General features: G+C 46.1%; 1 protein-coding gene across 23 annotated transcripts in view; it reads left to right on the top strand.

Annotated features, from left to right (window-relative positions):
• LOC146036271 (uncharacterized) overlaps nt 1-18046 on the top strand; it is a 61141-nt gene that overhangs the window by 25343 nt on the left and 17752 nt on the right. For 5 of the 23 annotated variants that reach the window (XM_083160174.1, XM_083160167.1, XM_083160164.1 and 2 more), the window contains 15 exons: nt 1172-1243; nt 2873-2971; nt 3209-3280; nt 3801-3899; nt 4748-4819; nt 5300-5398; nt 5621-5692; nt 6804-6902; nt 7146-7217; nt 7577-7672; nt 9293-9379; nt 15318-15389; nt 15912-16010; nt 16240-16311; nt 17235-17333. In XM_083160174.1, the coding sequence (XP_083016300.1) occupies nt 1172-1243; nt 2873-2971; nt 3209-3280; nt 3801-3899; nt 4748-4819; nt 5300-5398; nt 5621-5692; nt 6804-6902; nt 7146-7217; nt 7577-7672; nt 9293-9379; nt 15318-15389; nt 15912-16010; nt 16240-16311; nt 17235-17333 (1281 nt within the window). The remainder of the gene's footprint in view (nt 1-1171; nt 1244-2872; nt 2972-3208; nt 3281-3800; nt 3900-4747; nt 4820-5299; nt 5399-5620; nt 5693-6803; nt 6903-7145; nt 7218-7576; nt 7673-9292; nt 9380-15317; nt 15390-15911; nt 16011-16239; nt 16312-17234; nt 17334-18046) is intronic. The other 18 variants (XM_083160169.1, XM_083160170.1, XM_083160168.1 and 15 more) reach the window with 18 other exon arrangements.

Here is an 18046-nt window from a genome sequence, read left to right as displayed (position 1 = left end):
CCAGGGCAGGCAAGACGACCAGAGAGAGAAAGAGCAAGCAAGATAAGGGCAGCCAAACCAATACACTGGATCCACAACCACAAACACATTGGCGTTTCTTTGGTAATGAAAGCCTAGGTGGGGTATAACTAATGCACATAAAATAATTGCCTGCTCCTTACTTTGATTTACTTTACCATTATTTTTCTGTGCGGTGTGGTGTTCCTTGAGAGAGGCAGAAGCTAGAAGAGCTGCGTAGCCGTTCTGTCGCCTCAAAGATGTGACCGCCAAAACCTGACTGCGCCGGCCCTGCACATCATTACTGTGGTGTGGGAGGGCACGCGGTGACACTTTGTTACTGCAGCCGCCGCCAATGCCCAAATGTGCCTGCCGCGCACAACATTTCTGGGAGCCTGGTAGGGGACGCGGTGACACTTTGTTACTGCTGCCGCCGCCAATGTCCAAATGTGCCTGCCGCGCACAGCATTTCTGGGAGCCTGGCTGGTGGACGCTGTGACACTTTGTTACTGCTGCCGCCCTTAATGCCCGTCAGTGCCTGCTGCGCACAGCATTTCTGGGAGCGTGGGAGGGGACGCGGTGACGCAGCCACGCCAACCAATGGCAGGAGGCGGCTGGCGCATCATCATGTCCCCTCCCACACTCCCAGTATTGCTGTGCGTGGCAGGCACAGACGGGCATTAGCGGTGGCGGCAGCATGTTTAAATTGTTCTACTGTATTTGCCTCTACCACCTCTGATGGAAGGCTATTCCAATTATCTACTTCCCTTTCTGTGAATTAATTCTTCCTCACATTTCTTCCTCCCTCTAGATCATGCATAGCGTTCTCTAATTAGAATAGAACAAATGCCCTGGTCATCTAACCACATGCGTTTCGCTACTGAGCATTTTGAAGGCTAAATTATAACTGTCAGTGATCCGAGCTTAGAAAGAAAAACCAGTTGTTGATTTCGTAGATCTTGAGGTTACAGTCCCATCCGCCACATGTAGGTGCTTGGATGCATCTTACTGGGTTCAGCCTGGGTGGAAATACATATTAATAGTTCTTGTCCAAAACTGTACATGTAAAACTAATTGCATAAAATCTGTCTGTGAGTGTATTATCTATGGTATTCATTACTATATTAGAGTACATGTTATAATTAGATGTCACATTCTCCTCCTGTGCCCACAGCTGTGTACATAGTTCCTGATGTTTCTCCGAGGATTAAACAAGAGCATGTGCCCACGAGGGAACCAATGCCAGGTGTGTAACAATAAGGATATATACAGGAGTGGTGGCATCGTACAAGTATGTAATGTTACCATCTCATAGATCAGAAGTACAGTATACATACAGTGACTGCCCCCAGTGGTACAGACCGGTCATTTGTACGCTGTAGCGTCTCACTGTAACGAGGCGGGTACGTGCGCACAGTGGTAGTGGGCAGAGCCCTCAGCCGGGACCGCTGTTTAGGACAGCCACGGAAAACCCTACACTAACTCTATTGGCCTTCTCAGGCAAGTGACCGTAGACTGTGGTAATCTACGCTTCTCCTGTACTCGCCACGCTCGAAGGAGCGAGTTAAGCTCGCTCCGACCCTGATGCAACCAGGTTTTAGGATGTTACAAGTCAGAGATAGGACCAAGAGGAAATCTAATAAGCGCTAACTGGACGAAACACCCTGACTCACGGCACCAGGCCAAGGAAGTGGAGTGTGACCTAGTCTCAGGCATCGGATATACCAGGAACGGGGTGCCACCAAATACACGCCAAAGCAAATAGTGGATACACTTAAACTGCCGGGCCTCTCCAAACCTTGGAGAGCTGGACCAAGACAATAAATATAACAAAGGATAAAGGGTAGCTTGCCCACAGGAATAAAGAAGATAAGGAACCAGGCTCCACTGGGAGCACTTACATGACCAGACTGCGCACTCCGGCAGCATGGGATGGAATAGCGCACACCAGGAGTGACTCGGCAGGACTGGACGACAATAACGCTGACCAGGTTGGAACCGGATCAAGACTGGACCAGGACAGAATGGGATAATGACTGGACCAGTAAAGGACCGGACATAGACTGTACCAGGACAGTAACTAGACGATGACCGGACCAAAACTGTAGCAGGACGAAACCCTGACAGGACCAGGACGTGACAGGACTGGGACAGACCAAGACAGGATCTGGACTGCAGAGAGCATAAAAAACTCTGCTAGCAAACAATATCACCGGTGGGGCTGAGCTGTACCAGATCCCCTAAAAGGGATCCTCTGGCCAATCAACCCCCGCTGTGCGGCCGGCCTCCTGTAATTGGAATTATTCTCAGGTGGCCGAGCGTGCGCTGGACGGCGTCCCCTGGTTGCTAGGCAACCGCCGAGCAACGCGGCCTGTGTATTACCAGCGTCCTCCGGCCGGGCGGAAGTGATGAGCCCCGGCCAGGTGGACATGACATTAATGGCACTGACACCGCCGGGCGGAAGTGCCCGGGCTGCCCTTCTCAGGGCGCCGGGACTCTGCTACGGCTGTGCCGCAGCAGCAGGAATGTTAGCGCTGCTGACACTCACAGTGTAACTCTATAATTTCTTATCTCTAATCCCCGAGCGCTGCGCTGTCACATGACATTTCCCATAAGCTCTGTAACAGCGCTGGGTCCTTATTCTCAGATGAAGAATTAAATCCATTCTGCCCCCTTTGGTAATAATGTGTATCTCGGCTCACGTGTAGCAATACATAAGGGTTCTGCAATAGGCATCGATATAATTATTCAATGTCGGGCATACAAATGATTGCAGGTTCAGTGTAACATGTACTGTGAGCCGCGGTGTACGGGGCAAACACGTGCCATGTGGGAGAACCTGTCTTATATGTGCTGGTTACTGTCTGTTTCCCAGGTGACAGATGGGCACAGAACAGAACCCACAAGGATGCCCTGCCGAGCGCCAGCTTCCAGCATGGGATGGCACAGGGTAACGGTGACGCACCTGCGGAAGGTAGGACGCCATTCATTTCTTAACTGTGTTAGTAATGTGTTTGTCTTAAAAAATGTTCATTTTTTTAATGATATTTAATTAACAATAGTTATATACTTGTTTTTATTTGTACTTATTTGTACATATTTCATATTTAAAGAAATAAGAGCTGTCTGTGAGTGTATTATCTATGGTATTTGTTACTATATTAGACTACATGTTATAATTAGATGTCACGTTCTCCTCCTGTGCCCACAGCTGTGTACATAGTTCCTGATGTTTCACCAAAGATTAAACAAGAGCATGTGCCCACGAGGGAACCAATGCCAGGTGTGTAACCAAAAGGATATATAGAGAAGTGGTGGCATCGTACAAGTCTGTAGTGTTACCTTCTCATAGATCAGAAGTACAGTATACATACAGTGACTGCCCCCAGTGGTAAAAAGGCAGATCGTTTGTACCCCGTAGCATCTCACAGTGTAACGATAAATATCCTTTCTTGTTCTCTAATCCCCGAGCGCAGCGCTGTCACATGACCGATACATTTCCCGTGTACAATAATCTCTGTAACAGCGCTGGGTCCTTATTCTCAGATGAAGAATGAAATCCATTCGGGCCCCTTTGATAATAATGGGTGTCTGGGCTCATTCTGTAAGGAGTGCAGATCTCACACACGTATCACATGTAACAAGACACAAGGGTTCTGCAATGGGCAGCGATGTAACTGTCCTATAGTGAACATACAGTGTTGGCTTAGTGTAACGTGTACTATGAGCAGCGGTGTACGAGTCAGACACGTGTCAGGTGGGAGGACCTGTCTTATATGTGCTGGTTACTGTCTGTTTCCCAGGTGACAGATGGGCACAGAGCAGAACCCACAAGGATGCGCTGCCGAGCACCAACCTCCAGCATGGGACGGCACAGGGTAACAGTGACGCACCTACGGAAGGTAGGACGCCATTCATTTCTTTCCAGTGTTTCAGTCATGTGTTTGTTAGGTTTAATCTTCTTGAAAACCAATGTAAAGATATTTTGTTTCACTTAATGCAGATTAGTTTTATTTTATTTTTGCATATAATTCCTAGGGGTCCATCCAATTAGCCGAGATTTAATTGCAGGTGGCAGTTAGTGCGGCACTTATGGTACCGCTGGATTTGCAGATCTATGTTTGTAGCTCTATAGTGCTCCGTACAGACACCCGCAAGACTGTGGGGTGATGGTGGGGAGTAGGTGCACCATATCAACAGCACATCACGCGTTTTTGCATCTTATTGAAGAGACCCCTTTGAAATTAAGCTTCAGCTTGCCTCCTCCACTGGCTCTAGACACTACTTTTACCCATAGAGTTGCAAGCAGAAATAAGAAAGGGTTTAGCTACTGACCTGGAGAGTGTGTAGCCGCACATTGCATCTGAACCTCGCCTCTGAGAGAATCTGGCCCATAGACAATGCATAGCATACTCTAATTAGAACAGAAACAGGGCCCTGGTCATCTAACCACACGTGTTTCGCTACTGAGCTGGCTAAATTATGACTGTCAGTGATCTGAGTTTAGAAAGAAAAAAAAAGTTGTTGATTTCATAGATCTTGAGGTTACTGTCCCACCCGCCTCATATAGGCCCCTGCTCCTTACTGGGTTTAGCCTGGGTAGAAATACATATTAATAGTTCTTGTACAAAACTGTACATGTAAAACTAATTACATCAAATCTGTCTGTGAGTGTATTATCTATGGTAGTTGTTACTATATTAGACTACATGTTATAATTAGATGTCACGTTCTCCTCCTGTGCCCACAGCTGTATACATAGTTCCTGATGTTTCTCCAAAGATTAAACTAGAGCATGTGCCCACGATGGAACCAATGCCAGGTGTGTAACAATAAAGATATATACAGGAGTGGTGGCATCGGACAAGTCTGTAGTGTTACCTTCTCATGGCTCAGAAGTACAGCATACATACACTGACTGCCCCCAGTGGTACAGGTCGGTCATTTGTACACCGTAGCATCTCACGGTATAACTCTAACTATCATTTCTTATTCTCTAATCACCGTGCGCTGCGCTGTCACATGACCAATACATTTCCCATAAGCTCTGTAACAGCACTGGGTCCTTATTCTCAGATGAGGATTAAATCAGTTCTGCCCCCTTTGGTAATAATATGTATCTCGGCTCACGTGTAGCAATACATAAGGCTTCTGCAATGGGCAGCGATATAAATATTCAATGTCGGGCATACAAACGGTTGCAGGTTCAGTGTAACGTGTACTATGAGCCGCGGTGTACAAGGCAAACACGTGTCAGGTGGGAGAACATGTCTTATATGTGCGGTTACTGTCTGTTTCCCAGGTAACAGATGGGCAGAGAACAGAACCCACAAGGATGCCGTGCCAAGCGACAGCTTCCAGCACGTGATGGCGCAGGGTAACGGAGACGCACCTGCGGAAGGTAGGACGCCATTCATTTCTTACCGTGTTAGTAATTAGTCTTAAAAACATTTAATATTTTCATTTGTTTCACTTAATTAAGTTTAGTTATATTTATATATTTCATTTTTATTTCTACATAGAATTCACATGTAAGCGATAGCTATGAATGTATTATCTATGGTATTTATTACTAGAGTTCATTATATAATCAGATGTGTACATTCTCCTCCTGTGCCCACAGCTGTATATATAGTTCCTGATGTTTCTCCAAGGATTAAACAAGAGAATGTGCCCACGAGGGAACCAATAGCAGGTGGGTAACAATAAGGATATATACAGGAGTGGTGGCATCGGACAAGTCTGTAAAGTGCAACGGAATATGCTGCGCTATATAAGAAACTGTAAAGAAATAGTGTTTCTTAAGCTGCCCATACAATATTCAGGTGTGTTTTGAACTAGATTGCATTGCGTGCAAATCGCATGCCATTTGCATGCGATCTGCGTGTGATATGATCCAATATAAGCCTATATAAAGAAGCACGGGCTGCACAGACTTTATGTGCTGTGCGAGGGGATGCCTGCGGGAGCGCGCATCGCACAGCACCATTGTACCTTGTATGGGCACCATGACTCATAAATCAGAAGTGTATAGAATAACATGTAACATTACCAACCCCTGACTGCCCCCAGTGGTACAGGCCGGTCATTTGTACCCCGTAGCATCTTGCCGGTGTAACTCTGACTATCATAACTTGTTCTCTAATCACCGAGCGCTGCGTTGTCACATGACCGATACATTTCCCATAAGCTCTGTAACAGCGCTGGGTTCTTATTCTCAGATGAAGAATTAAATCCATTCGGGCCCCTTTGATAATAATGGGTGTCTGGGCTCATTCTGTAAGGAGTGCAGATCTTACACACGTATCACATGTAACAAGACACAAGGGTTCTGCAATGGGCGGCAGCGATATAAATGTCCTATAGCGAGCATACAGATGGGGCTCAGGACATCTTTGCAGGGCTTGCGTTTCTAACCAGCAAGGGAGCCTGCCTCCGGTCCCCGCCCCGCCATCGCCGCAGGTACCCCTCGTCGCCCCCCTAACCCTGCCCGTCTCCCTGAAGCGGACACGCAGCGCCCCCACCGAGAGACTGGGACGCGCGTGCATGTGAGACGCACGCGCGTCCCAGTTGGGCAGGGTCTGGCGAGCCCCGGCCAAGGATGGTAGGGACTACATCTGTATAAAGAGTTGGAAGATCAGTGTAACATGTACTATGAGCAGCGATGTAACGTGTACTATGAGCAGTGGTGTAACGTGTACTATGAGCAGCGGTGTAACGTGTACTATAAGCAGCGGTGTACAGGGCAGACACTTGTCAGGTGGGAGAACATGTCTTATATGTGCTGGTTACTGTCTGTTTCCCAGGTGACAGATGGGCACAGAGCAGAACCCACAAGGATGCGCTGCCGAGCGCCAATCTCCAGCACGGAATGGCACAGGGTAACAGTAACGCACCTGCGGAAGGTAGGACACCATTCACTTCTTACCAGTGTTAGTAATGTGTGTGTCTTAAAAATGTGAATATTTTATGTTATGTTTTTTCGGTAAAGTTAGATTAGTTATATATATATAATTTTTTTTTTTCATTTCATTCATATTTAAAAAAAAGAAATACAAGCTGTCTGTGAGTGTATTATCTATGGTATATGTTACTATATTAGAGTACATGTTATAATTAGATGTCACATTCTCCTCCTGTGCCCACAGCTGTGTACATAGTTCCTGATGTTTCTCCGAGGATTAAACAAGAGAATGTGCCCACGAGGGAACCAATGCCAGGTGTGTAACAATAAGGATATATACAGGAGTGGTGGCATCGGACAAGTCTGTAGTGTTACCGTCGAATAGATCAGAAGTACAGTATACATACAGTGACTGCCCCCAGTGGTACAGACCGGTCATCTTTTAGTTCTCAGGGGACAGACAGGTTAATCACAGTACTACAGTATATCTGGTATTATAGTTTCTGATATTAATAACAGTGTCCTACCTTCCCATTCTGGACACTGCGACTCCATGTTCCTTTAACAATACAGACTCCTTAGAATAAAACAATTTCTCCTTCCAACACGGTTCTAGATGAAAATCTCTTTATCAAAAACCTGTCTTATATGTGCTGGTTACTGTCTGTTTCCCAGGTGACAGATGGGCACACAGCCGAAACCACAACGCGCTGCCAAACGCCAACCTCCAGCATGGGATGGCACAGGGTAACAGTAACGCATCTGCGGAAGGTAGAACGCCATTCATTTCTTACCAGTGTTTCATACATGTGTTTGTCTTAAAATAAATAACTTCATTTTTTTATGTTGTTTTGTTTAATACAGTACATATTAGCTTTTTTTTATATATAAAATATATTCTTCGCTCCATATGGGACACAGGGATGACGCTGGGGTGTAGGGTTGGAGTATTAGCCTGGCACCAAACGGGTTAAACCTTTTGCCTCCTGGCAGCCCAGGCTCCTCCTTCCTCTATGTCCCACCCCCACCCTAGGCATATATATATATATATATCTATGACAACAACGAGAGAGAGCCCCTCGGGTCCCCATTTAGACAAGTTGCAAAGTGTCGTGGTACACTAATGGTTTGTAATGCAATTTTTAATGTTCTAAGATGCAAATTTTTAGAGCTCTTTTTGTCTGTCCTACATATCTAATACCGCAGGCACAAATCAAAAGGTAAACCACAGGATTCAGTATGAAATCCCGGCGGTCGGGATCCCGGCGTTCAAAATCCCGACTGCCGAAATCCCAACAAGGGGGGGACGTGGATCGCCCCCCCTTGCGGGCTCGCTGCGCTCGCCACGCAGCGGGCCCGCTGCGCTCGCCACGCAGCGGGCCCGGTGCCTCGCTACGCTTGGCACGCTAATTTATTCTCCCTCCAGGGGTGTCGTGGACACCCACGGAGGGAGAAAGTGTCGGGATTTCGGCGGTCGGGATTCTGAACGCCGGGATCCCGACCGCCGGGATTTTAACTGCATCCCAAACCACATAAGTGGTATTGCAGTTGCTGATCCCTTTTATTTTCCATTGTTTTATCCCCTTTTCCTATGATTTATTTATGACCTTTGATGCTATGCTGGCACATCTTACATCTTCCACAACTAAAGGAGATGGAAACTGTAAAGATGCTGGTCTGTTAGTGGCCGTTGGTTCAATTGACAGAAGGCTAGGTACCAGTCTAGTATGTAAAGTTGTGGGTTTTCTAAAAACTAAATCTGGAGAGGGGCCTATGCAATCTTTTAGAACAGGGTCCATTTTAAAAACAGACCAGTGTTTAGTGAGAATTTTTTGAATTTCAGTATTATGGGTGTTATACTGGGTGACAGATGGCCAAAATCCGGGTGACTACCTCATCGCTGCTGAGTTTCACCGCCGAGTGTAACCACTCCATCAGCTTTGTGTGCGCGCAGCACATACCTCTGGCGAATCATCTGCGGTGTGTAGTACCGCTTTGTGGGGTACGTGATTCCTGCCTGCAGTACTTTGTTTCTGTGTGTTTGATAATAAACTTTTAAAACTCATTCATGCACCGTGGAGCGTTCTCTCTCATTGTTGTGGTAGAGATCACCTGTGGGATTCAGGATTGCCTCTGAGAGGAGGCAGAGTGGAGCTGCCATTTAAAGAACTATTGGAGATTGTAAATTTACTCCACACACACTGTCAGCTGGGACACTGGTTTATGGGTATATTGTGGCAATACTACATGCGTAAAAAGCCAATTCCTCAGTCTCGCCGGGGATCGGACTTTTTTACATGCTTTATTTCCCTGGTCTGCCCCTGTGTGGGGCAGACACGTGTCAGGTGGGAGAACCTGTCTTATAGGTGCCGGTTACTGTCTGTTTCTCAGGTGACAGATGGGCACAGAGCCGCAACCACAATAATGCCAGCTTCCAGTACGGGATGGCGCAGGGTAACAGAGACGGACCTGCGGGAGGTAGGACGCCATTCATTTCTTACCAGTGTTTGTAATGTGTCACATTTGATTGTCTTCAAAAAAACAAAAACATTTATTTTGAGCTGTTTTACTGTATTATTGGTTTCATCTGTATACATTAATCATGGAGGTCCATCCACTAAGCTGTGAAGGCCCATATGCACTGGGTGATTTTGAGCTCTCTTTTAGCGTTTGTGCTGCTTTCAGCTCAAAGGCTGCCGAGTGTGTACAGCGTATGGTGAACAGTGATGCGAGCTACCGCATCATCGCCGGTATTACCAGCAGATGAGCGGCGGGGTGTATGGCTTTCCGTAGCATCCTGCAATGGAAAGTGTCCCCGCCCACGAAAATTGCTTGGATGGGCGAACATCGCACACTGAACGATTTTCAGGCCAGTAACTTTCTGCATCTTCCCTGTGTATATGTGCTGGGCACAGTGGCCCTTATTCTAGTTCACTCTTTCTGACAAAATCCTTCTTAGATGGACAAAACCATGTGCACTGCAGGTGGGGCAGATGTACCTTGAATTAGATTTGGGTGGGGTTTACTTCAAAGTGAGGTCTATATTGCAGTGTAAAATAAAGCAGCCAGTATTTACCCTGCACAGAAACAACATAACTCACCCAAATCTGATTCTCTCTGCACATGTTACATCTGACCCACCCGCAGTGCACTTTGTTTTGTCCATCTAAGAAGGATTTTGTCAGAAAGAGTGAACCAAAATAACCCCCAGTGTGTATGGACCTGAAGTGCGGGTGTATGCTACACTTATGGTACCACCTTGATGTTCTAAGTTTCCAATTCTGTTTCACGTATTTTAGAGAGGATTCTCTATATTAAAGGATCATGTCCTGCTGTAACGCTAGTAACCAGCATGTTCTAAGACTGAGCTGCCGGTCACGATGAGAATATTTCGGGTTAGGCACTGTTAGTAAACATTGGCCTCTAATCAATAAAGATGTCAGGGTATTTAGTGTTAATTGTCCTTCATCCACTAGGTGGTTCTTTACAGTGGATAATAGAAACATAGAATGTGACGGCAGATAAGAACCACTTGGCCCATCTAGTCTGCCCCTTTTTTTAAACATGTTACCTCAAACCATATTTGATCCTTATTTTTTTGTAAGGATATCAATATGCTTATCCCAAGCATGTTTAAATTGTACTACTGTATTTGCGTCTACCACCTCTGATAGGAGGCTATTCCACTTATCTACTACTCTTTCTGTGAAGTAATTCTTCCTCACATTTCCCCTGAATCTTCCTCCCTCTAGTTTCAGTGCATGTCCTCGTGTTCTGCTGCTCCTCTTCCTGTGAAGAATGTCTCCCACCTGTACCTCTCCCCCCCCCAGTGTCAGTGCATGTCCTCGTGTTCTGTTGCTCCTCTTCCTGTGAAGAATGTCTCCCACTTGTACCTTGTTATAACCCTTGATATATTTGAAAGTTTCTATTATGTCCCCCCTTTCCCTTCTGTGCTCTAAACTATACATATTAAGATCTTTTAGTCTTTCCTGGTACGTTTTGTGATGTAGGCCATGCACCATTTTAGTTGCTCTTCTTTGTACAGTCTCTAATGTATTTATATCCTTCTGGAGATATGGCCTCCAGAACTGAACACAATACTCTAGGTGAGGTCGTACCAATGACCTATACAGTGGCATTATTACTTCTTTCTTTCTACTGCTGATACCTCTCCCTATGCAACCAAGCATCTGACTTGCCTTCTTCATTGCTTTGTTACATTGCCTACCTGCTTTTAAGTCCCCTGAAATAGTGACACCTAGATCCCTCTCTTCCTCAGTAGTTTCCATTATAGTGCCATTTATACTGTACTATATTTAGTCTTTGGATTTCTGAGACCCAAGTGCATGATTTTGCATTTTTTGGCATTAAACTGTAGTTGCCATTCTCTTGACCATTTCTCTAATCTACCTAGATCCTCAATCATTTGTTTTACCCCTCCTGGTGTGTCTACCCTGTTGCATACCTTTGTGTCATCTGCAAAAAGGCACATTTTACCCTCAATTCCACTTGCAATATCACCAATAAAGATATTAAAAAGTACCGGTCCAAGTACAGATCCCTGGGGTACTCCACTTGTACCCTTTCCCTCCTTTGACTGTACTCCGTTTACTACAACTCTCTGTTTTCTGTCCTGCAACCACGCTCTTATCCATTCAACTATCTTAGAATCCAATCCCAAGCTTTCAAGTTTATTTAACAGTCTGCGATGTGGGACAGTGTCAAAAGCTTTACTAAAGTCTAGATAAGCTACATCTACAGCCCCACATTGATCTATTACTTTAGTCACCCAGTCAAAAAAGTCAATAAGATTTGTTTGACATGATCTTTCCCCAGTAAACCCATGCTGTTTTGGATCCTGTAAATTGCTGGTTTTGAGATATTCTACAACTCTTTGTTTTAAGATTGTTTCCATCAATTTCCCTACTACTGATGTAAGGCTCACTGGTGGATAGTTGCTTACTTCTTCCTTGCTTCCACTTTTGTGCAGTGGGACTACATTCGCTGTTTTCCAGTCCTCTGGGATTACTCCAGTAGCTAGTGACTGGTTGAATAATTCTGTTATTGGTTTTACCAGCTTCCCTTTAAGCTCTTTTAGTATCCTTGTCCACTTTCAGTTTTGAGAGTTCTGTGAGGACTTTCTCCTCTGTAAATGTACTTGTCTCTCCCTCAGTTTTATGACTATACTTGCAACTTAACTGTGGCCCCTTTCCCTCTCTTTCAGCAGTGAATACTGAGCAGAAATAATTATTAATATTATCTGCTATTACATTGTCCCCCTCAAGAAAACTTCCACTCTCTGTCTTCAGTCTAATTATTCCACTTTTTGTTTTTCTCCTTTCACTTATATACCTAAAAAAAGTTTTCCCCCCTTTACCCACTGACTGGGCCATTTTCTCTTTAGCCTGTGCTTTTGCACATCTGATTACCTTCTTAGCCCCCTTCTGTCTAACAAGATACACCTCTTTGTCCTCATTCTTCTGCGTCTGCTTACATTTCCTAAAGGCCAACTTTTTTGGAGAGAAGGCGACCACAGGGAGCATGGGAACTTTAAATATTAAACAGTGTGGCTAGCTCCTCCCCTTTTACTTCCCCCAAGGTATTCTCTCCTATTGTCCCCATGGGCTAGTGAGATTTGGTCCGATTTTACCCGATTCCGAAGGTTGGACCGAGAAATCAAACCAAATCTCTTGTCTTGTCCCGTCCGATCTGATGCGCGGTCCCATTGATCGAGTTGGGAGGTTGGACAGGCTGCATATAAGATTTGATAAATCTTATGTGCAGCCAGTGCCAGACGGGGGGACACAGAGACACCCCGTCGCCTATTTGCGTTTCCTTTGCCCGGCTCCTGGTTCAACCCCGCCACCTCTCTTGCAGCCCAGCTCTTGTCATGCCACCCCCCTTTCCTCCACCTGCAGCTCCCCAGGAATTTACTTGTGATAAATCGCATACGATTTATCACATGCAAAAAATGGCACATCAAGTGCCTAATCGTATCTGACCTCGATCAATGTCCTCGAGCTTCGGGCGGTGTTCTATGCACTGGTACAGGCACAGACACAGGTCCTTCTTCAGGGCCGAGCTATCAGAGTGCAGTCTGACAATGCCACAGCAGTGGCCTACATAAACAATCAAGGAGGCACACGCAGTCGGATTCTGCTCTGGGTGATTTCGGCGGTCTTCATATCAGGCATAGAGAACTGGGAGGCCAACTATCTCAGTCGGCAGGATGTTCACCAGGGGGAGTGGTGTCGTCATCCTCAACTGTTTAAGAGGCTGGTGAGGCGTTGGTGGTGTCCTCAGATCAACATAATGGCATCTCATCACAATCATCAACTGCCTCATTATTGTGCTCGCACAAGAGATCCAGGGGCCATGGCAGTGGATGCCCTTACAGCCCCTTGGTTTTACCGGTTCATCTATCTCTTTTCTCCATTCCCGCTGCTGCCTCGGATTCTCCAGTGCATAAGCAGGAAGAGGGTGACAGTTCCGCTCATAGTGCCGGATTGGCCACACAGAAGTTGGTACACCAACATCACGACTCTTCTGATAGACGAGCCATGGCCTCTACCGTTGCAGGATGACCTGCTGTCTCTAGGCCCCTTCATTTATCCCCACTTAGGGCGCTTCATTTGACGGCGTGGTTGTTGAGAGGTCCATCTTAAGGAAAGCTGGGATTCCCTTTGCGGTAATCCCTACCATTATGAGTTACGTCCGCCAAGTACCATCGTATATGGAGGGTGTATGTTTCCTGGTGTGAGGACTCTCCATCTACTTTCATGGTAGCTAGTCACCTCCTTTTCTTACAGAAGGGACTCTGCGGGTTTATGCCTTGGGTCTCTAAAAGTGCAGGTATCTGCCCTTTCGGTTTTCTTCCAATACTAACTGACGTTGTTACCCCAGGTACAAACCTTCCAGGGGGTTTTGAGGATTCAACCACCCTTCCGTGGGATTTGGATGTTTCCTCCAATATAGTCTGTTTGAACCTCAGGAATCTGTGGACATAAAATATCGCCCGTCGTGTCAGACCTCAGTGCCTTATCTTGTCGTCGTCCTCCTCACCTGGTATTTCATGAGGATTGAGCAGAGCTTTTCACCAGTCTGTCTTTCCTCCCAAAGGTTGTGACAGCTTTTTATATAAATCAACCGATTGTGGTTCCAGCTTTTCTTGAGGGGATACGGTCATATTGTCTACAGCATTTAGGTCTACAAGCATTAGTTCTAGCACCACTAGGTCGACATGCATTTAGGTCGACATGACTGAAGGTCGACAGGGTCATTAGGTCGACAGGGTCATTAGGTCGACTTTTATAAGGTTGACAGGGTCATTAGGTCGACATGGGGAAGGTCGACAGGCAAAAGGTCGATATGGGGTCATTTGACTGTTTTATGAGTTGAAATGTGCCGACAGGCAGTATTTCATGCCCTACCATCCACTAGGGTGCGGTGGGAGAATAAAATAGTGTGCCGAGCGTAGCGAGGCACCGTGCCCGAAGCATGGCGAGTGCAGCAAGCCATACGAGGGAACGCGGTGCTATGTTGACTCTGTCGACGCTTGCAAAAAATGGAAAGAAAACACCTTTAAAAAAAAAAAAACATGTTGACTTTTTCACTGTCGACCTAATGACCCTGTTGACCTTATACCTGGCGACCTAATGACCCTGGCAACCTAACACTTGTCTACCAAATGAACCTGGCGACCTAATGACCCTGTCGACCTAACCCATGTCGACCTTCAGTCAGGTCGACTTAAATGCAAGTCGACCTAATGGTGTAGACCTAATGCTTGTAGACCTAAATGCATTCTGACGAATGATCCCATTCCTTCTTAAGGACCCTGACTGCTGGATGTGGTGTGGTCACTCCGCTTTTATGTGGACAGAAAGCCGGATGTCCGTAAGTCAGATGCTTTGTTTGTTCCTTATGATGCTGCTAAGCCGGGTTGGCCGGCTTTCAAGCAGACTGGCTCAGTGGATTCGCCTGACCATACGCTAGGCTTATGTGGCGGCCTCTCAGCCTCCACCTCTTGGGCGGCTGCCATTGGGGTGTCCATTCAGCAGCAGCTCAGCCGTGGAGGAGCCCATGCTCCTTGTGGTCACCTTCTATTCCCCACTGTAAAGCACTCCAGCGCCACCTGTGGACTCAGAGAAAAGGATTTAACGTAAGTGCAAAATCTTGTGTTTATTCAGATCTGATTTTGGATTATGAACCTTTGCACAGTTCACGTCGTCTATATATCTCTGCCTGCAAGCCTAGGACGTAGTTTATGGAGCTGTTTTCATAAAGCCTAAAATCACTGTCCCCTCCACCACATATAGGCAGAGGCACTGTACTGGGTGGAAATATTAATAGTTTTTGTTTAAAACCCCATAGCAAATGTTCATAAGATATGTTCTGCCTGTTCTTGTGCCCTCAGCTGTGTACATAGTTCCTGATGTTTATCCGAGGATTAAACAAGAGCATGTGCCCACGAGGGAACCAATGCCAGGTGTGTAACAATACGGATATATACAGGAGTGGTGGCATCAGACAAGTCTGTAGTGTTACCGGCGAATAGATCAAAAGTACAGTATACATGCACTGACTGCCCCCAGTGGTACAGACCGGTCATTTGTACCCCGTAGCGTGTCACAGTGTATCTCTTCTTATTCTCTAATCACAGAGCGCTCCGCTGTCACATGACCAATACATTTCCCATAATCTCTGTAACAGCGCTGGGTCCTTATTCTCAGATGAAGAATTAAATCCATTCTGCCCCTCTGATAATAATTGGTGCCTGGGCTCATTCTGTAAGTAGTGCAGATCTCATGCACCACATGTAATAAGACAAAGGTTCTGCAATGGGCAGCGATATAAATCTCCATAGCGAGTATACAAAGGGTTGGAGGATCGGTGTAACGTGTACTATGAGCAGCGGTGTAACGTGTACTATCAGCAGTGGTGTACGGGGCAGACACTTGTCAGGTGGGAGAACCTGTCTTATATGCGCTGGTTACTGTCTGTTTCCCAGGTGACAGATGGGCACAGAGCAGAACCCACAAGGATGTGCGTCCAAGCGCCAACTTCCAGCACGGGATGGCGCAGGGTAACGGTGACGCACCTGCGGAAGGTAGAACGCCATTAATTTCTTACCAGTGTTAGTAATGTGTTTGTCTAAAATAAATAATTGAAATATTGTATGTTTTGTTTAATTTATATTATTTTTTTTATATATATATTTTTTGTACATATAACTTACATTGAAAATAAATAAGAGCTGTCTGTGATTTATTATCTATGGTGTTACTATTAGAGTACATGTTATAATTAGATGTGACATTCTCCTCCTGTGCCCACAGCTGTGTACATAGTTCCTGATGCATCTCCGAGGATTAAACAAGAGAATGTGCCCACGAGGGAACCAATGCCAGGTGTGTAACAATAAGGATATATACAGGAGTGGTGGCATCGGACAAGTCTGTAGTGTTACCATCTCATAGACCAGAAGTACAGTATACATACAGTGACTGCCCCCAGTGGTACAGACCGGTCATTTGTCTCTCAGTATCTTACATTGTAACTGTAATCTCAGTGTAACTCTTCTTATTCTCTAATCACCGAGCGCTGCGCTGTCACATGACTGATACATTTCTTATTCTCAGATGAAGAATAAAATCAATTCTGCCCCTTTGGGTGTCTCTGCTCATGTGTGACAAGACCTAACAGTTCTGCAATGGGCAGCGATATAAATGTCCTATAGTGAGCGTACAATGGGTTGGAGGATCGGTGTTACATGTACTATGAGCAGCGGTGTACGGGGCAGAAACCTGTCAGGTGGGAGAACCTGTCTTACCCCTTTCTCACTGCCGCAAAAACCCGGGTATTTGCCAGGGCAAACGGTAATTTCCTGTGTCGTGTCTCAGTGTGAGTGAAATTCCCAGGTGTACTGACCCACTAATTTCGCACAGGTTTTTTGCAGAGTTATTCCTGAGTAATACACGGGTGTGTGGCAGTGTGAACAGGTTAGATCCGGGTTTGTCCTCACAAGATGCAAAAAAGCAAGCTCATTGCATTGCTCATATCTGCTTTTTAAACAGCCAATCAAAGATAATTTTTCAACAGCCAATCAAAGCTGCTCTTAGATTCCACACACTTGTTGGCAGGCATACCAGGGGAAGCAGTGTGAACGGGACAGACACGGGAATTTGCCAGGTCTAAGGTGCAGTATGAATGGGGTCTGTAGAGCAGAGATGATCTGTGTCCCACCAAAAACCCGACAACAAAAAAAACTGATTTTGCAGGTGCAACATTGAGAACGTGGTATTATATGCGCTGGTTACTGTCTGTTTCCTAGGTGACAGATGGGCACAGAGCCGTAACCACAATAATGCCCTGCCGAGCGCCAGCTTCCAGCACAGGATGGCGCAGGGTAGGAGTGACGCACCTGCAGAAGGTAGGGCACCATTTATATCTTACCAGTGTTTCAGGCACGTGTTTCTCTTAATTGAAATATTTTATAATGTTTTATTTAACATTAGTTATCTGTACGCTGCAAGCCTGGAATTTCCATGCTTAGAAACTGCACTGACTAAAGGGAGTTATAGGGGGCTGTCATTGTAGGATCTGTGGGAGTCAGGGGGCAGGTGCAGGTAGGAAGGATGACGGTCTTGGTCTGTACAGCCCCAGGTATGACACGCACCATGTTAAGTATGACACAGGGGATCTGCAAAGAGCAGCGCTATAAATGTCCTACAGAGGGACAGTGGGTGCTTGACCTGGACCCTATAGATAATGAGTGTATAGCCGCTAGGGAGTTACCTCGCCTTCCTACTACCGGTGTTGGATTTCAACAAATTCAATTATTTCTCTTACATGGAACATATCTGACACCGGTACGACTGGCCAGGTTCGGGCGCGCTCTTCCTCTGCATGTCCCAAATGTTCGAATGGAGTGGGCACCTTTTGGCAGCTACTATGGCAATGCCCGCTTGTTTGGGATTTTTGTCTTGGGGTATGGCACGCTCTGGACCACACGGGCATTGCTTCGATTCTATTGCCGCCTACATTATGTGTTCTGAGGGCTGCTGTGGATGGGACTTTGCTGTATGTTATAAATGTATGTGCCCGCTCCTGGATGCCCCTCGCTGGTACTGAATACTCCGCCTT

Source organism: Crinia signifera, chromosome 9, assembly GCF_055691185.1.
Source record: "Crinia signifera chromosome 9, ASM5569118v1, whole genome shotgun sequence".
NCBI classification, from domain to species: domain Eukaryota; kingdom Metazoa; phylum Chordata; class Amphibia; order Anura; family Myobatrachidae; genus Crinia; species Crinia signifera.
This window is presented reverse-complemented; position numbering and strand designations above follow the sequence as displayed.